This window comes from Pongo abelii, chromosome 17 (assembly GCF_028885655.2).
Source record: "Pongo abelii isolate AG06213 chromosome 17, NHGRI_mPonAbe1-v2.0_pri, whole genome shotgun sequence".
Classification (NCBI taxonomy): domain Eukaryota; kingdom Metazoa; phylum Chordata; class Mammalia; order Primates; family Hominidae; genus Pongo; species Pongo abelii.
The window spans coordinates 46,107,890-46,128,697 of NC_072002.2; the positions used below are offsets into that span (position 1 = coordinate 46,107,890).

The 20,808-nt window shown below is 38.9% G+C and overlaps 1 protein-coding gene across 9 annotated transcripts in view; it reads right to left on the reverse strand.

The window, feature by feature from the left end:
- Positions 1-573: 573 nt before the first annotated feature.
- Positions 574-20,808, reverse strand: part of TRAPPC8 (trafficking protein particle complex subunit 8) — a 121,073-nt gene continuing 100,838 nt past the window's right edge. For 2 of the 9 annotated variants that reach the window (XM_054537765.2, XM_054537764.2), the window contains exons 27-30: positions 17,421-17,566; positions 10,169-10,258; positions 8,968-9,086; positions 574-707 (exon numbers count right to left, since the gene is read on the reverse strand). In XM_054537765.2, the coding sequence (XP_054393740.2) occupies positions 697-707; positions 8,968-9,086; positions 10,169-10,258; positions 17,421-17,566 (366 nt within the window). In that variant the 3' untranslated portion in view covers positions 574-696. Of the gene's footprint in view, positions 708-8,041; positions 9,087-10,168; positions 10,259-17,420; positions 17,567-20,808 lie in introns of those variants that run through there. The other 7 variants (XM_054537767.2, XM_054537766.2, XM_024236037.3 and 4 more) reach the window with 4 other exon arrangements.

Genomic DNA, 20,808 nt, shown 5'->3' on the forward strand with positions numbered 1-20,808 from the left:
GGGGTACCTGGTGCCAGGCATGTCAACCATGGGGGCTTCACCTCCCCCTTTTTTTTAAGCACATGCACAGTAGGAAAGAGATAAGCAACATGGAGTAGCTCAGGCCAAGGACCCACCTACATAATAAAAGGTTAGGGTGGAGCTACCAGAAATTCATGCCTTATGCAAATGAGATGCCCAGCTCTCATCAGTTTCTTATACAAGCTTTTACATTCAACTGTAGAAGCAGCAACAATTTTCGGGACTCCTCTCTGCAGCAGAGAGCTGTTCTCTTTCTTTTGCATATTAAACTTCTGCTCTAACCTCACCCTTGGTTTGTCCATGTCCTTGATTTCCTCAGCCATGAGACCAAGAACTTCGGGTGCCACCCCAGGCAATGAGGCCATTTCACCTGTAGTCCCAGCTACTCTGGAAGCTGAGGTGGGAGGATTGCTTGAGCCCGGGAGGTTGAGGTTGCAGTGAGCCAAGATCATGCCACTACACTCCAGCCTCAGCACAAGAGCAAAACCCTATCTTGAAAAAAAAAAAAGGAGACTGAAAGGAGTATCAGGAATGTTAGAGGAAAACCAGAAGTGTGTCCATCACACTTTTATTTCCATGCTTCCATAGAATCTTCAGTTAACAATCATGGAAAATCATCTTCAAAGTGCCTTTTCTGTGTCTGTTGTGACAGCCAAGATCAGAGTGTCCCTTTTTTCATTTGGAATCTGGAGAAAAACAGAGAAGGCAGGGCTGAACAATTTTACTGGCAACTCATTTTTGTAAGAAAAAAATAATCTTGCAATAAAGCAGGGTGGAGGTAAATATTCAGCATCAATTTCTATATCTGCTAATCTTGGTTGGCTGAAAAGTAGCGAAGGCTAAAATTAGTTGTATATATAAGTTTTGATCATAAGATAAATTACTAGAACACAGTATTACTACAGTACCATCTTGCAAATAGTTGGTCAAGAAACTCCTTTTAAAAATCAGTTTAACCAGGCATGGTGGTGCATGCCTGTAGTCCTAGCTACTTGGGAGGCTAAAGTGGGATGATCACTTGAGCCCAGTAGTTGAAGACCAGCCTTGCAATGTAACAAGACCCTGTCTTAATATATTTTTAAAAATAAGTTTAGAAACCAGACTAGGTATGTATAGAAAATAATACAAGAAAAAAAGGAAGAAAGAAGAAAAATTGTCTGAATCATGTTATGGAGCAGACAAAATATGTAACCAAAGATATACCCATAAAAATTTTAAAACTGATACTTAAGGAAGCAATTCGCTTTACATAACAAGAGTACAAGGCAGAGATATAAGATCACAGAGACAAGATGATAATAATGACATGAAAAAAGTGAAAAATAAAAATATAACCAGTGTACATAACCCTGGGTGGTTATTTAGGCTTTGAAAAACACAGGTCAGGCCATATTCTAGAAGTGGCTACCAAAAGACTTTCAAATATCAGCTGTCTCAATAGCATTAGTGAGTTTATTAATCAACATTGTTGACAAAAAGAAAAGCAAACTCTGTAAAATATTTAAAGCAGTTTATTTCCAGCTAATATGCGTGACTGTGGCCTAGGGAATAGTCTCGGGAGGTCCTGAGAAAGGGTGCCGGAGGCAGTAGGGTTACAGTTTGGTTTTATACATTTTGGGGAGACAGAAGTTACAGGCAAAGACATAAATCAATACATGGAATACATAAATTATATATACATTGATTCAGCCCAGAAAGGCAGAACATCTTGAAGTGGGGGCCTCACAGGTTATAGGTGGATTCAAAGATTTTCTGATTGACAATTGGTTGAAGGAGTTAAGCTTTGTCTAAAGATTTGAAGTCAGTAGGAAGAAATAGTTAAGATAAGGAGGACTGTGGAAGCCAACGTTCTTTTATGTAGATAGAGCCTCCAGGCAGCTGACTTCAGACAGAATAGATGATAAATGTCTCTTTTCAGACCTTAAAATGTGTCAGGCTCTTAGTTAATCTCTCCTATATCTGAGAAAGGCCTGGCTGTAATAATGAAGATTTTCTATGGATGCAAACTTCCCCTACAAAAGACACCATTGCAGGGCCATTTAAAAATATGTCAAAGAAATATATTTTGAAGTAAAATGTTTTTATTTCCCTCATGGTCTGCTGTCATGGGATGCTATACCAGTCAGATTGCAATTTGGTATCGTATCGCCAGAGGCTGTTTTGTCAGTCTTGTGATATCTAATTTAATGTTAATGCTGGTCAGCTTTGTCTGAACTCCAAAAGAGAGGAGGTATAACAAGGTGTGTTTGACTTCCCTTCCTGTCATGGCTTGGAATTTAGTTTTTCAGGATTTTGTGGGATCCCCTTGGCCAAGCCTAGAAGTCTGTTCAGTCGGTTGGGGGCTCAGGATTTTATTTTTGATTTACAACTTTAAGGAGATTTGAGTGGTGTTCAAACTAGGTGTTTTGACTAGAGATATTGTACAAACCCCTACATGCTTGGATGAAGTGGCTTAAGAATCTAGTTAGGGGCCAGGTGCAGTGGCTCATGCCTGTAATTCCAGCACTTAGGGAGGCTGAGGCAGATGGATCAATTGAGGCCAGGAGTTTGAGACCAACCTGGCCAACATGGTGAAACCCTGTCTCTATTAAAAATGCAAAAATTAGCCAGGCTTGGTGGTACGCACCTGTAGTCCCAGCTACTTGGGAGGCTAAGGTGGGAGGACCTCGTGAGCCCAGGAGGCGAAGGATGCAGTGAGGCAAGATCACGGCACTGCACTCCTCTGGGTGACACAGTGAGACCCTGTCTTTAAAAAAAAAAAATCTAGTTAGGCCAGTAGCCCATACCTGTCAGAGGAACTCCAACCAGAGAGACTCCATTTTGAGTGAGGGCTAGGAAAATGAGGCTGAGACTGGCTAGGACGCATTCTCAGAAAAAATAGGCATTCCTAGCCTCTAGATATTTACAGCTAAGGGAGCAAATTAATAATGTTTACTAAAACAGACCCAGACTTGGGAATGTCCCGATATCCTGATGTCTGGAGAACAAAGACATTCCTAATTTTGCTTTAAAGATGATAATATTGATTCTTGCAAAATATAGTAATTAAGAAAATTAATTCTTTAACACAAACCCTTGTAGCAGAATACATCTCCCCATATATACAAGCATTGTACCTAGGGTGGATGTGTTCCTCCTCTTACTTTCGGGAACATCCTACTCTATCTATGTATGGAGTAGCTGTCCTTTCACTTTACTTTCTTAACAAACTCCCTTTTGCTTTGCACTGTGGACTTGCCCTGAATTCTTTCTTGGGTGAGATCCAAGAATCCTCTCTTGGGGTCTGGATCGGAACCCTTTTCCTGTAACATACCCATTGGAATGGCATGCTCCACCCAAGGCTAAAATTCAGTCCTGGTTCTGGTCACTAAGCTATCAGAGGGTTCTGTCCCTTGATTCCTTGTTGTCCATCATATCCGAATTGAGTGACCCCTTCTGCCAAAAGGTAGGGAATTGGAACTTCCCCAAGCATCTAAGTAATCATATGATTGCCTTGTTAATATGAAATAGTTGTATATGTGGCCAAATTCATCGTGACATACTAGTGGGTAGACGGCCTGAGAGGAGGAGAGCTGTAGTGGATGTGAATACACATCCCAGTGTTAGTGATACAGCTCTTATGAGTGGAGGAACACCAGGGTTCTTGTCTCATGCGAATTAGATGAAATGACACAGACACACGTGGTTTTTAAGGATTGAAGAGTTTAATTGGCAAGAAAGAAGGGAGAAGACAGAGGGAAGAAGCTCCCCCGTGTAGAGACAGAGGGAGGGGGACTCCAAAGCTGAGAGAGGAGACCCCAAGTGTGGTGGATACCAGCCAGTTATATGAGGAGGCTGGAGGAGGCAGTGTCTGATTTGCATAGGGCTCAAGGGATTGGTTTGACCAGGCATGTCATTCATGTAGCCCACAAAAACTGGCCCTCCCACCCTAGCCTTTTAATATGCAATTGAAGGGTGCCATGATGTTCTACACACATGGGGATATGTGGGGGTGGCCATATTGCCAGGCATATGTGGGAGCAAGGGCAAGAGAACAATGGTGGGAATCACCATGTTTGGGTGGATCCAGTTTCTAATGGACTGCATTTGCATATCAAAGGTTGGCAGCCCAGCTGTAAGGCCTGGGGCTTTCCGGCTAGACGAGAAACGTTTCTGGAGCTACCGCTTTCCGGCTAGACGAGAAACGTTTCTGGAGCTACTTTAAAAGAAACAACTTTTGGGGCTGGGGGAGGGATAGCATTAGGAGAAATACCTAATGTAAATGATGAGTTGATGGGTGCAGTTAACCAACATGGTACATGTATGCCTATGTAACAAACCTGCACATTGTGCACATGTACCTTAGAACTTAAAGTATAATAATAAAAAAAGAAATAACTTTCCAAGGACCCCTTTTCCTATCTGCCTAAAATAATTTCTTAATAACTCCTACCGCATGAGGCTCAGAATATGATACCCCGAAATATGGCGCTTTGACATGTTGAACTAAAGAAGCAGCCTCAAGGTCTTTCTACCTCCCACCTCCACACTGACTCTACCTCAACCCTATTTCTCCTAAAGCACAGGATAAGGTTTTTCTGATAGTCCTTTATCTACCTTAAGACTGGACTCACCAGAGGGATTGCCCCCTCTTCCCTCTCTGAAATCTCATTTTCTGTCTCAGAAAAGACTGAGGAATGAAACCACACCTGGAAAGACTTTTTCACAAGATAATGTTTGTCACGCGCGTCCGTGTGAAGAGATCACCAAACAGGTTTTGTGTGAAGCAACAAGGCTGTTTATTTCACCTGGGTGCAGGCGGGCTGAGTCCGAAAAAGGAGTCAGTGAAGGGAGATGGTGGGGGGGCAGTTTTAAGGGATTTGGAAAATTACAGTCAAAGGGGTTGAGAGTTAAAGTTGTTCTCTGGCAGGCAAGGGTGGGGGTCACAAGGCGCTCAGTGGCGGACCTTTTGAGCCAGGATGAGCCAGGAGAAGGAATTTCACAAGGTAATGTCGTCAGTTAAGGCAGGAACCAGCCATTTTCACTTCTTTTGTGATTCTTCAGTTGCTTCAGGCCACCTGGATGTATATGTGCAGGTCACAGGGGACATGATGGCTTAGCTTGGGCTCAGAGGCCTGAAAATGTTTGCCTCTTGGGCTCATTGAAATTCCAGAGAATCATTTACAAGTTACTGCCTCCAGGTCCATTCATTCCCACTAATAATCATTTACTACTCCTTAAAATCGCCACAACTCCATCTCCCTTTCCTCTATGAAGAAGTGTATAGTAGCATCTGCATCTCACTGGGTTACTGGGAAATCGTTCTCATGTGACTCCCCTGTGCTTAAGCAGGTTAAATAAGTTTCACATGCCTTCTTCTATGATCAGCTTATTGTCAGTTTATTTTCAGTGAACCTTTTGAAGGCAGAGGGGAAGCTTTCCCTTGGCCCCTACATTTTGGTGCCCAGAACAGACCCAGTTTATCCCATTGTCCCCATAATTGTAATTGTTAATATTGCCCTCTTTTACTCTCAAAATGTCTCTTTTGGGATGAAAACTTATGTGGTCATCCTCTCTATAACTCTCATCTACCTATACCTAGTAGAGACTACATGTATCTGCCCAAAAGAACCTAGTAATTGTGAATGGCAAAACAGGCCAACCAACACCAAAAGCTTGGTAAGAAAGAGTTCATAGTTCTGATCAAAAGCCAAGAAACAGTAAAACTGATAGGCAGGCTGGGATTGTCAGCCCTAGCCGTATCAAGTGTTTAACCTAACTGAACAAATGCGCTACTAGAAACTCAATTTTCATTTCAATATCCCTGAAGTAGAAAAGCAGTCTTTGAACAAATCGCCATATCTTAGGGGCATGTGTTTAAAACACTGGCCTAGCTACCGAGAACTTTTAAAGATTGACATTTCCATGATGTGCCTGACAATTTAATCGACCTTATAAAGTGCTTCTCAGGCTTCCTGGGACAATGTTTCCCAAAGTGTACTATGCAGATCCTTTCTTCAGAACCGGGGCTTGTTAAAATCCCAAGATTTAAAAACAACAAACGAAAACAAAAGGAAATTACAACAAAAACAAAGTTTCATCCCCAAACCAGACCAACAAAATTGGGTTCAGAAGGTAGAACCTCTGGTATTATACATTTTTAGTAACTACCTAATGATTATGCTCCTCCTACATTTTGAGAACCACTGCTCCACTAGGTTCTAAAAGCTGGAAGATTCCATAAGATACCTTAGTTCTTGACCAGCTGCAACGTAGATGTCGGAACATTTCTCATGGTCTACGCCCAGAGGTATCCTGATGAATGTTTATCAAATTATTCTCCAGGGGAAAAAAATCTTTTAAACTGCTAAAGTTTGTGTAGCATACGCTTTACAAGTAACAATAAAATATGCAATACTCTTTATTGTAAATTCCAAAAAGCCAATTGATTCTGAGTAGTTTCTTTTTATTTATTTTTTTTTTTTGAGGCAGAGTCTCGCTCTTTCGCCCAGGCTGGAGTGCAGTGGCGCGATCTCGGCTCACTGCAAGCTCCGCCTCCTGGGTTCACGCCATTCTCCTGCCTCAGCCTCCCGAGTAGCTGGGACTACAGGTGCCCGCCACCGCGTCTGGCTAATTTTTTTGCATTTTTGGTAGAGACGGGGTTTCACCGTGTTAGCCAGGATGGTCTCAATCTCCTGACCTCGTGATCTGCCCGCCTCGGCCTCCCAAAGTGCTGGGATTACAGGCGTGAGCCACCGCACCCGGCCTCTCAGAGTAGTTTCTTTGATTTTTGCTGAGCTCTTGTATAGAAAACCAACCTATGTTGCAATTGATAAGCGAGAATAATTTTAGTATGAATGCTGGTTGATATTTTTGTTTACATTAACAAGGAAGAGGAAGTGAGAAAACACATGTTGGATCTTCACTAGTTCATCAGTGATACAGGCAACTTCTTTGTTGAACTGGGTAACACTTTTCAGATACTGCAGGAATGTTTTCCTAAACTATTTGTGCTACTCGTTACAGCTACAAATATGCAACATTTTAAATATGCATCACTAACATTTGCTCCATCACTTTCTTAGGTCTAGCGTAGACAACAAAAATAAGTAAGTCAAGCCCTGGTGTGTAGCATTTGCCAGTTTTCCTGAGGTAAACATTCTACTATCATTGATTTCAAGCTACCAGCAAGTCACTGAATGCAGGGTTGGCAAGAGATGAGCAGAAACACCATTATGTAGTATTTCCAGGATACAGATGCAATAGACATAAATAATCCTGAGTAATATTTAGGAAGTAATTTTGAGTGCTTTATTACCTTTATTTTTAATATATTGTTGTAGGTTTATATGGTTTCATTTTTTTATTAGTGTCTAACAATCGGTTCAATTTAATATTCAGCTGAGTGGTTTAAATATGAGATACCACTGTGATTATGCCTCCTTCTCATGCTTGTCTTTCCTCCTCAGACTTTTTTATAAGCTCATGGCCCTAAACTCTCAAGAAGGAAATGAGTGTCCTTAGAATGTGACCTTCCTCTCCAACTTGTCCCACACCTGCTAAGACACAGAGTGGAAGGAGCTGAGAAGCCAGAGACCCACTTAAGATCCAGAAGCATAAGCAGCAGTTGCAGAGAGGCACACAGACTAGCCAGCCCTCTCTCAAGAAGAGTTGTTCCAAGTGCAGGTTTGGAATCTTCAGTCTGAAAACGGGCTCTTTTGATCTCTCCCCACTTTGGTGCAGTCTGCTCTGATTAGTGCGGAGATTGAGACTGGAACAATCCATGGTAGCTGTCAACGGCACAAGGACCCCATCTGCTCCAGACTTGGCTGAGCTGGCTCTTGTACTCCCTGCCACTCACTCCTACACCCTGTCTTCCCTCCTTCTCCAATGACAAGAGATATTCATTTGAAACACCCTTGCTCCCATTTCTCTATCTGCAGCAGGGCTGAATTGAAATTTCTTATGTCCAAATGCCCATTCTCTGAATAAAAAGATATTTTGAAACCAGACTTTCTAATCAGCAGATACTAATACGCTATACAGTGAATAGCATGTCTTTATTCTATTTACAGTACATTTGTTATAAATATAATACATTTTTGAAAAGCTTATTTTTAATTAACTTGAGATTTATATTTTAAACAGATCAACTCAATTGTTAACGTTATATAATAAAGAATATGGTAATTTTAATGACAAAAATCGTATTGTGAAATAGTGCACTCTATACTGAGATGAATCAGGGGAAAAAAGTCAAAACTCCTTTCAAAACTATATTCAAAGCATCAGAAAAAAATTTTTTTCTTTTTACAAAGTTATGTATAAGTCATAGGGACCACCAGATACTGAAATATGAAGACTCTATGACCAAAGTTCAAAACTGATTTTAAGGAACTGTGTGAAGCAAGACAGGAAAATTTGTATTTAACACTCTATGGAACTTCACAGTAAAGCTGGAATTTAGAGACTAATGGCTTAACAGAAGTACTGCCAACAAGGCCTTTCCTTTCTCAGAATCATCTAATATTCATATACCATTGACAAGTTGTAACAGCAGACTTAGACTTTGTGTTTTCTTAAGATGGGGCTTAATAAGGTGCACAGATATGCTGATATCCTGTATTATGAGCATGTAAATTATTCTCAGGGTTTAAAGAAATACAGAAAAAGAATATAAGTATTCTCAGTCCAACGTGCTTTGCATCATCAACAAAATGACAAGTCAAAGTATTTTGCAGGGATCAGATATCAATCAACCTCCATAACAAGTTAGGTATATCAAATACTGCTGTAAAACCCATCCAGCAAAAACTGATTATTGTGGATTTCAGTACAAATTTCCAAGTTGTCACACATTATTGATGATGATCAGGGCAGGCATGGAATTCTGCTGACTTGTTTCAAACACTGTTACTTGGTCCGATAACTTGGCAAATACCCTAGGAGTTCCAAGGTTATAAACACCTGTATGAACAAAGCACGCTTTCAGCTGCAGACTGTGAATCTCCTGGCTTTTAAGTTGAAGTTTATACTGTGTTTGTCCAAGCCACGTGAATGATCCATGGATTTCCAGTGCTTCTGGACTAAGGGAGGAGGAAAATGTAAGTTGCAGGATTTTTTTCTTTTTAATTTTTTTCCCAAAGTCACATTAACATATCCCTTTCAGCTGGGTGCGGTGGCTCACGCCTGTAATCCCAGCACTTTGGGAGGCCGAGGCAGGTGGATCACCTGAGGTCAGGAGTTCAAGACCAGCCTACCAACATAATGAAGCCCCATCTCTACTAAAAATACAAAATTAGCCAGGTGTGGTGGTGCATGCCTGTAATCCCAGCTACTCAGGAGGCTGCGGCAGGAGAATCGCTTGAACCTGGGAGGCGGAGGTTGCAGTGAGCTGAGATTGCACCATTGCACTCCAGCCCATGAGAGAGCAAGACTCCATCTCAAGAAGAAAACAAACATCCCTTTCATCTAACAATTCTATTTCTAAAAATTATTTTATGAAGCCAACTGTTTATTAATAATAGCAACATCATTACTATAACAGCTAACATTTATTATTTAATAGTTACTATTTTCTAGGCACAATGCTAAGAGTGGATTATTTCATTTAATGCCCATAAGAGTTAGTATATGTTGGAACTTGATTTCAAACTCCTTAGCCATATATAAGTGTCTGTACATGAATGCTTTATAATATTGAAACTGTTTATAATATTGAAAAATGGAAAACAACCCAGTACCCAATAAAGTCTTAATAAATTTATGATACACAAAATCACATATATAGGTGTGTGTTTGGATTTCAGAGAACTGTCCCAGATCCTGTTTGGGGTGTTATACAAAAATATTAAGTATACGCTTTATAGTATTTTTCCAAAAATTCTAAAATTTCTGAATTCCCAAAAGCATCTGGCTCTAGGAGTATCTGATGTGGGATTGTGGATCTGGATTTTTTTTGTTGTTAAGTACTATTTTATAATCAAGAAAAAAAAAATCTTTAATATTTAAAACCTCTGTAACACATCTGTAAGCCTTCTATATTACCAAACAAAAAAACAGGACAAGCTTGGGTAACTTTCTTATCCATGTTAGGTAATTATTTGCATAATTTCAAAATATTAAATTGCTCCCAAATCAAATAACCTTGCACTAAACAAATCTTTACCTTGTTGTTTTATGCCGAAGATCAACTATGACATCTACATCAGCCTTAGAACAATTGGAAAGTAAAAGAGTGACTGGTACTAAACAAAGGCTATGGAAGAAACATAAACAAAAAAGTTATATATTTTTTTCTTCTTAAAAGCAATTTTCCTGAAAATAACACTTAAGAATATGTAACAGAGCATAAGCTCCTTAAAAACAATCAGATTCAAGAAGGAAAAAGCTCAAGTTCCAAAATCACTCAAGACAAATTATATTGTAAATAAAAAATATATTAATACAATGACAATATTAAATATCAGAATATATACATTCACAGAACTATTTTATTTTCATTACAGTTCATCTTCTAAAAACAACTAAAATGTTTCTAGATATTTCACAAAATGAAAAACAAAATCTCAACTTAGATCAATGAAGAAAAAGTAAACCATGAAAATGCCAACAACTAATACTGTTGTCTTTGTGCTTATTAAAAATTACTTAATTTTGAGAACTTGGCCTAGACTGACATTTGTTTTTCTATCAAATTTGCACAACATCATGTTTTGAAGAATATGATAATGATTTCTATATAGTTATGAGGAAATTCCTTTCGAGTGGATACATTTTGCTCAAGTAGCCTAGTTTCTGATACCATGTTATAACTAATAAATTACTAAAGCATAGGAAAAAAGACAGGCAGTGATAGAAGAGGACATGTGAATAGAGTGGTACAGATTTCAAATCAAGAATGCAAGAAATAAATATAACATATGTACAAATGAAGCAGGGTTATATACTATTATCTACCTTTTACTCTATAAACACAAAGATAGTAAAGAAGAAAAAATAGTAACCGTATAAGTTCATACACATTAACTTTTAAATTCTGCCCAAATAATATATTTTATACTTTCAGAAACTTTATATCTTCTTACTGAGAAATACTTTTTAAACAATACTTAAACGTCACAGGTTTCCCTAAACAAAAACTAAGATGATTTAAAAAACATACCAGGTTGTACTGGTGCTATGCCCTAACTTCCCCCACAAACTTCTCATGTGGCAAGAAGGGCAACAAAGACTACTGGGTAGGTGTCCAGTCAGTCTGAAGCATCTCATTAAATTAAGTTCCAACTGCATAATTTGTAGCCCAAAGTAAAAATTCAGGAACTTATGCTATTCTGTTCCCATTTGATCCTCAAATGTCAAATTCTTTGTACCTTATCCAAATGCTTCTAGTAGAGGAAGAAATGTGAACATCTGGATATCTCCTGGTCCAAAGTGAAACTCATCATCTTCATTCCAGTGAAGAGCACCCCCATCTACCCCAGCAAACTGTAAGTTATCATACTGATTCCTCCTAACACTCACTAACCTCCACTCCCAATGTTCTTCACAAATTCCTGCCAATTCTCTCACCCACACATCTCTGGAACCTGGTTACTTCACTATATCTCATTTTTCTTACAAGTTCAAGTCTCATGTCTCATTTTACTGCAAGAGCCTCTTAATTAGCACCACGATGCAATCTATTATTTAATCATGTTTCTCACACTTGAGTATGCACCAGAAATACCTGGCAAGCTTGTTAAAAAAAACCTGCTGGGCCTAATCTCAGAGATTCTGATTCCATAGGTCTTCGGTGTGGCCCAAAAATTGCATTTCTAGGCTGGGCATGGGGGCTTGTGCTTGTAATCCCAGCATTTTGGGAGACCGAGGCGGGCGGATCACGAGGTCAGGAGATCGAGATAATCCTGGCTAACATGGTGAAACCCCATCTTTACTAAGAATACAAAAATTAGCCGGGCGTGGTGGCAGATGCCTATAGTCCCAGTTACTCGGGAGGCTGAGGCAGAAGAATGGCACGAACCCGGGAGGTGGAGCTTGCACTCGAGCCTGGGCGACAGAGCGAGACTCCATCTCAATTTAAAAAAAAAAAAAGAAAAAAAAAGAAAAAGAAAAAGAAGAAATTACATTTCTAAGTTCCCAGATGATACTAATACTAATACTCCTGGTCTGGGACCACATTTTGGTTGTTGTTGTTGTTGTTTATTTATTTATTCTTTGAGATGGAGTTTTGCTCTTGTTGCCCAGGCTGGAGTGCAGTGGCACGATCTTGGCTCACTGTACCCTCTGCTTCCCAGGTTCAAGCTATTCTGCCTCAGCCTCCCAAGTCGCTGGGATTACAGGCGCTCGCCACCACACCCAGCTAATTTTTTTTATTGTTTAGTAGAGATGGGGTTTCACCATGTTGACTAGGCTGGTCTTGAACTCCTGGTCTCAGGTGATCCGCCCGCCTTGGCCTCCCAAAGTGCTGGGATTACAGGTGTGTGCCACTGGGTCCGGTCTTGGGACCACATTTTGAAAACTGCTTTACACAATAGTTTTTCTAAAATGCTAATCTAATGAACCACAAACAGGGCTGAGAAATCAAAGTTCTGACAACTATTCTCCCACCACTGCACCCAATGAAAAAGCTGGGCTCTAGAGTCAGACTGCTACCTGTACCTCAGTTTTCTCAACTGTGAACTCCAAAGAATAATAATTGATTCTACCTCTTGGGTTTGTTGTGATGATTAGGTAAAACATGTTAAGTGCTGAGAATGGTGACTAGTACATGTTCAAAAGCTCCATAAACATTATTTAATATAACAATTTATGCTCATGGCAGCTAAACATAGTATGATTTTATCTTTGTTATCTCCTGTCACCTATTCTTTCTTCTATTCTCATACCTCTACTGCTCTGTGTCCCACTACCATGACCAAACCTCCTACTGTCCCATTTCCTCACATTTCTACTTGTTTTCTGAAACCCCCATTAAATTAAGAATGCTTCCCTGTATCCTCCATCTCTTCTCTTTGTGTTTCTACATCTACCTTTAACTGTATCGTCCTCTCAACAATAGATGCTGTATTTCTTCCAACATCTTCCATACCTTGGGGTGGCTGATGTAGTTCTTAATGATTTCTTCCTACTACCCCTCCTGTAAAGATGCCTCCACTCTTTCATCATAAACTACCTTAAGGTTTGTATTCTTTTTTCTGTTCCCATTCTAACAAACTAACACAGTGACAGTAACTCGGTACAGTGAGAATTCTTTGGGGAAAGGGGAAGAAATGGATATTTTGAAATATTTGAGGTAAAGATGAAGCACGTGTAGTTTGAACATCTGCTTCACCTCCCATTAGTGAATTCATCTGCTGTATCAATCAAGCAGAAGCATACACCTAGTAAGACACTACTCTCTGGCTACCCTCTTCTGTACTATCTGTTGGCATAATTTTAAAAATGTCAGGGAAGTTTGTTTTCTTCCTTCAACTCCAAGTCTTGTCATCATTTTGGACAACTTCACTGTCTAGGTATATGACCTATTCAACACCTTCCCAAATCCTGGACCTATCATCTCCATAATCTTCAGTACTATTCACAACTCAGCCACACAACTTCCATGACCAAACCATGAAATTTTTTCCCATCACATTAGACAACTATCCCTAACATAATACTCGGTCACCCCACTCTGACCACCATCTCCCATCTCTCTAGCTTTCTCAATTATACTCTCTCATCTGTTTTTGAGTTTTACACGGACACCCAATCACTTGATCCTTCATTTCAATGGTTCTCAACCTTGGTTACTGTGGTAACTGTGAGTACTGCTTAGCAGTTATTCACTCCCACTGTGGGACTGTGAATCATCCTTGTTGATTATGGAAGTGAGGCTATTTGGTCAATGAAATATTAACATCTTCTGATGCAAGCAAAAGTCTTAAATGTGCTTTTGCAATTTGGCTCACTTGTTATACTCCGGAGACATGCCACCAGAACATATTCTAGGTAGCAGCTGCTCCTTTGGACTGGGCCCAAAATATATGTGGCACAGACGGGAACCCAAGTTTCTTCAGGTGCCAAATCCAAACAGCACACAGACCAAAGCACAGCTTCAGCCAAATTATCAACTGGCAGACCCATGAGTATGGAAATAAATGCTTTGTTATAAGCTACTGATTTCTGAAATGGTCTGTTATGAAGCATTATTGTGGCAACAATGACTAATAGAGATGGACATGGGTATTATCTGAAGACATTGTAAAACTAGAGATGCCTGTACCCTGCTTCCAGAGAATCTGATTGAATCAGCCCAAGCATTGGAAATTTCAGAAATTCCCAAGTGATTCTAACGTGCAGCCAAGGAGAAAACTGCCACATTTTATCCTTGAACCTGCCTTGTTTTCACATACTTCCATGCCGAGTTTTCATTTTGGAATGCTTCATTTAACCCACTCTTCTACTTTAGTTTGATCAAAAGTTTCCTGTTACACATAGATTCTATAGGGTTTTTAACCCCTAAGTAGAATGATGTAGAGAACTCCTAAACATCCTAGCCTCTAAATGCGGCAAAGGTTTAACCACTAAGGTTAAAAAGAAGCACCAAGGATATTCAGAAAGTACATGAAGCAGAACAGGTTTAATAAACAGAGCTGAAGTAGAAGATTGGGTTAAAATGAATCACAGAATCAAAAGTTTCAATAAGGATAAAACACAAACATTTTTATTTTCACTTATGGTTGCATATTAGGATCACCTGGAGAATTTAAGAAAATCCAGATGCCAACCCCTACTCTGGGCCAATCGAACTGGAACCTCTGGGGGTAGGACTGAATGAAGCATCTTTCAGTATTTTTTTTTTTTTTTTTTTTTTGAGACAGAGTCTCGCTCTGTTGCCCAGGCTGGAGTGCAGTGGCACGATCTCAGCTCACTGCAAGCTCCACCTCCTGGATTCATGCCATTCTCCTGCCTCAGCCTCCCAAGTAGCTGCGACTACAGGTGCCCACCACCACGCCTGGCTAATTTTTTTGTATTTTTAGTAGAGATGGGGTTTCACCGTGTTAGCCAGGATGGTCTTGATCTCCTGACCTCGTGATCCGCCCGCCTCGGCCTCCCAAAGTGTTGGGATTACGGGCGTGAGCCACCACGCCCAGCCTATCCTTGAGTATTTCTTACATTTCCCCAGGTGAACCCTGCACACATCTGTATCAGAGAAAGGAACAAAGAATGAGTACTGGGCAACATTAAGACCATGACAAAGACTTAAGACCACAAGTATTTAAAAAATAACTTAGTATAAAATTTTTTAAAGATCCAACAAGAGTAAGTGCTGGTGAAGGTATCAAGCAGAAGGAATTCGCATATGCTGCTATTGGAATATGCAAATTAGTAAAACCACTTTGGAAAAGTTCCTATGTAAAAAAAAAAAAAAAAAAAAAAAGGCAAGCACATATGTACAAGGAAAGGTGTAGAATATTCACAGCAGAATTCAAAATAGTTCAAATCAGAAACTATTCTACAGATGAGCGTGGTGGCTCACGCCTGTGATCCCAGCACTTTGGGAGGCTGAGGCAATCTGCCTGAGCCCAGGAATTTGAGACCAGCCTGGCCAACATGGTGAAACCTCATCTCTACTAAAAATACCAAATTTGGCTGAGCTGATGGTACATGGTGCATGCCTGTAATCCCAGCTACTCAAAGGCTGAGGCACGAGAATCACTTGAACCTGGGAGGCAGAGTTTGCAGTGAGCCAAGATCGTATCACTGCACTCCAGCCTGGGTGACAGTGTGTGACTCTGTCTCAGAAAAATTTAAAAAAAGAAAAAGAAGAAGAAGAAAAAAATAAATAAAATATTTTAAAAGTCCATTAACACTTAAGTAGGTAAACTAATTTTGGTATATCCAAACATACTCACAAGCAATGAAAATCAATTCTACAGGTTCCTGCAATGGTTGACTCTTACTAACATAGTATTAAATGAAAGAAGCTAGACATACAAATATACTCTATAATTCTACTTATACAAAGATTATAGAGATAATTATTTAGGTGTTACCTTTGTTAAAAAAAAAAAATCACTTTAAAAAAAAAAAAAGAGAGACAGGGTCTTGCTGTTTTGCCCAGGCTAGAGTGCAATGGTGCAAACATAGCTGACTGTAGCCTCAAACTAATGGGCTCAAGCGATCCTCCTGCCTCAGCCTCCCAAGTAGCTGGAACTACAGGTGGGTACCACCATGCCCAGCTCTAAGTTACTTTTTAAAATATTTTTTCTCTTAAAGTCACTGTCAAGGTCTTAATTTTGCCCAGTACTCCTTCTATGCATCCTCAGCTAGCATCTTCTCAGTAGCTATCCTAAAATTTCACTTTTTTCAAATTCTCTACCCTTTACTCTTATCTCCTAGATTAATTAGCTAACCTTGCTCTTATAACTACCCCCTAAAATGGAGGCCCTACATAACGTGTAAGAAGGTCCCTTCTTTAGCGCAAAGCAAATCCTGTCATTCTTCAGTGCATGTATCTTATCTTTCCATCTACTAAGGATTTTGTTACTTTCCCTGTATCTCATCATTTTCTTCAAGATCACAAACATGCCTATATCTTAACTAGTAAGAACAGATACTCCCTGATCCCTTTCCATAGCCCAGTTTCTTGAAAGGATGGTCAATGCAGTATCTTTACTTTCTTACCTCCTATTCGCTTCTCAACCTATGATGTCATACTGTTCTACCCCCTATACAGTGGCATTTTTCTCAAAAATCATGAATGATCTCCTTACTGTCAGATCCAATGACCTTTTGGCCCATTTACTATTTGAACTTTCTGTAGCATCTTAAACTATTAACCACTTCTCTTGAACTATTCTCACTCAACCTTTGAGATAGTTTCTTTTTATTGGTCTTTTCTTCCTAATTTTTTAATTAGTTCTTTTTCTTCAGTTTTCTTCATAGGCTTCTTTTTCCTTAGCTTCTTTCTCAGATGTCACTGTTCCACAGGTCACCATCCTCTTTCTGTCCTATTCCATCCTATCCCCATCCCCATCCCCATCCAGGGTGTTTTCACCAAAATTCATACCTTCAATTATTACTTAGATTGTTTCTAATAGGCTTCTCTCCATCTTTTATTTGCAAAACTGGCAACCTTTTGAAGTGTTGCCTGATTCAGGACTTCTTATTTTTAGAATTTTAGAGGTTTATATATTCCAGCTATTTACCAAAATTACAAATGTATCACATTTGCCATGAAGTTTACTTAATAAATCTTAAATAACTGATATTGTCTAAACTTGAACTGTTTAGTTCAAGTATTCTATAGACTCAAAAACATTCTAAATTTCCTCTTCAGTATTTGGGTTAATGTCGCTGCCAAAAGAAAAGAAAGAAACAAATACATGTGCCAGTGTGTTGTAGAAAATTTTGGTAACCAATAGAGCTCAAACCTTTTTTGATGAAATGGATGATTAAATGATTCTGGGTAGTGAAGACTCGTTTTAATGAGACTAGAAAGCTGCTCTACTGATGGCCTTGAGGAAACTGTAATGTTTTCTGGCCTGAAAAATTTCAATAGTTCCATTTCTGGTGGCTCCTGAGAAAAGAAAGAAAAAACATATGACAATAAAAACACTGCCTTGTTTAAAAAAAAAAAAAAAGCATAGTGTATACATACAAAAGTTAAAATCAGCAGAGATAACATAATGCATGAACAGTACTCTTCTGCTGTTAAGCTAATAGCTGCTATCATTTGCAGTATAATCTAGGATAAAAAAATCAGTATCTGGAATCATTTATTCATTCCTCACTTATTACCTGTTGGAGTTAGACTTGAATCTCAGTAGCTTTACGTATTAGCTCTGTGATCTTGGATAAGTTACTTAATACTTTAATAATTTCTTCATATGTAAAAAGAAGTTCATGACAATAATAACTTCAAAGGTTGTTGTGATTCCCATCTGATAATACTGCACAGGACTTAGGACTGCAGACATTCGATTGCATAGCACCTGTTTTAATAGCTGAAAATCTAAAACTGTTTAATATTTCATTCTGAAAATATCCTGCTGCATTGTATAGATTATAGTGCTTCAACTATACTAGCTAAAGGTTAAAATGCACGTAAAAAGTATTAACATAGCTATTTGTCAGGCACATTATGACTATTTCAATAATCATTATCACCTAATGAAAACAGAGGTCAGGCAGGGTGGCTCACGCCTGTAATCCCAGCACTTTGGGAGGCTGAGGCGGGCAGATCACTTGAGGCCAGGAGTTGGAGACTAGCCTGGCCAACATGGTGAAACCCTGTCTACTAAAACTATACAAATTAGCCAGGCGTGGGGGTACACACCTGTAATCCTAGCTACTCAGGAGGCTGAGGCAGGAGAATCACTTGAACCCAGGAGGCGGAGGTTGTAGTGAGCCCAGATTGCACCACTGCACTCCAACCTGGGCAACAGAATGAGGCTCTGCCTCAAAATAAATAGAGAGACAGAGGGAGGGAGGGAGGCAGGGAGTAGGGGAGGGTGAGAGAGAGAGAAAGATGAACGTAGAGAAACATCCCCATTTCTACTATTATTTTCTTTCTTGGTTATTTTTTTTTTCTCTATTTTCCCTCACCACCCAGGAGAATATTTGATTTATAATTTTCTGATAGCCGAGTTTGATTCTGATCTATACCAGCAATTGGCAAACCATAGCCCATGGGCTAAATCCAGCCTGCATCCTGTTTTTGTAAAGTTTTATTGAAACGCAGCCACATCCATTTGTTAACATACTGTCTATGGCTGCTTCTGGACTTCAATGACAGAAATGAGGAGTATTATGACACAGTCAATCTGGTGAGCAAATCCTAAAATACTTCCTGGCCTTTTTCAGTATAAGTTTGCTGACCCCTTATCCACACAGTTGCAAAAGCAAGAGCTAAATTTGCTGGAAATATAATAAAAGCTGGCACTGGTTCCAGATTCACCCCATTAACAAGTAACAAATTAACCATATTATATTCAAGTAACACCCCATGGCTACTGGTAAAACAAAAAAAAAAAGACAAATTTTAAAAAACACAAACAAAAAAAGATTATAACCTAGTCAGCGGTAATAGACAAGCATATAATCATATGGCCAGAAATTTCATTTCCAGAAATCTATCCCACAAAATATGTAAAAAGCAAAATATTTGAAACTGGTATGATATACAAATGTATGAAAATTGACCAAAAATATCATATAGTCAAATAAAGTTCAACAGCATGTTAAAAATACATATATTCCAATGCTTATATTTGCATAAGCATGGAACATTTCTGGAATAGAAAAGGAACTTGATTATGGGTAACTTCAAAAAGTAGCCCTGAGGAGAGAAAAGAAAATCAGAATTTGCTTTCTCATTTGTATATTTGATTTTTTGTTTTAAATTTTTTATCTTTCCAATTGACAGCTTGTGGATATTTTACTTTTTGCAATAAAAATTACTACTTTTATAATAAAAATTTTAAAAAATCAGATAAACCAGAGCATATAAAAGGGAACAGAAATGTGATTAAGGGGAAACCAGAGAAAGAAACTATCTGATACAATGTAATAGCCTTCACATGTGGGATGTAGGTGGAAGTATTTGCATGTTTAAAAAGAGGAAAATTAATTCAGAAACGTTAAAAAAAACTGAAGATCTTTTTTAAGTGGCAGAGATTATATACAAATACAGTTCTATTTTGAACTACTGTGCTATACTGCTTTGGCAATTAAATTTTCCTTCTTCTAATCATATGACTTAAAATTATAATTTTATATGCCTGCTGTTGCCTAAACAGAGGATTCAGATCATGAGGACTTCTACCTATACCTCACAAGTTTGTAATTTTAAGTACTGATGTGAACCAACACTTGACAAATACCAAATACCTTATGAATGGTATCTATTATTGTTACTTACCTATGTGGATTACTTTATCCCCCAGTATCAGATAACTTTCTCTAGCTGAATGTTTTTAAAATTTATTTAAAAAAATAAACTATCTCAGACTTGTTTTCTTTAAGAGACAGGGTCTTGCTATGTTGCCCAAGCTGGTCTTGAACTCCTGGCCTCAAGCAATCCTCCCACCTCAGTCTTCTATGCAGCTGGGACTAAAGGCATGTACCACCACACTCAGCTTCTTTCAGACTTTAGGGAAATTTAGATTGGCCAATTAGAGATTCAAATACAAGACTAGTATACCCTTGGTACACAATCATCTTGGTGTATGTATGGGCTAGCTGCCAGCTTTTCACAGGATTCAAAATATAACACTTATATTGGTGATTTTACCTTTGTCCAAGGTCTGTCATTTGGCCTTATAGACTCAGGTATTTAATCTCACTATTTTCTCAGAGTTAAGTAATGGTGAGATGTTAATCACTACAACACAGTTAATGTGGATGAATGCCAATGTATAGTGATAAATATAATTTGCTACCAACTGACCAATGTGCACAGGGTGTCTGTTGGTAGCTTACTCAGGAAGCAAAGTTTCAGAACACTGATTGTGAGGCATGAAATCAGACAAGGGATATTAGTGAGGTAACATAAATGTTGACTGGCATCAGGCTGATCACCTGCACAATGAAGATGTAACTACAGAGACACCAAATACTAATGTGGGTAAGCAGAACCTACTTATCCCATGACAATGGTTGGATGAATATTGGCAATGTCTTTTTTTATTCTATAATTTTGTAACTGACTGACTCCCCTACTGATGGACAGTTTCTTTCTTTACTTATACAGGATGAGCAGCCCAAATCCAAAGATACAAAATCTGAAACGCTCTGAAATCAGAAATGCTGCAAAATCCA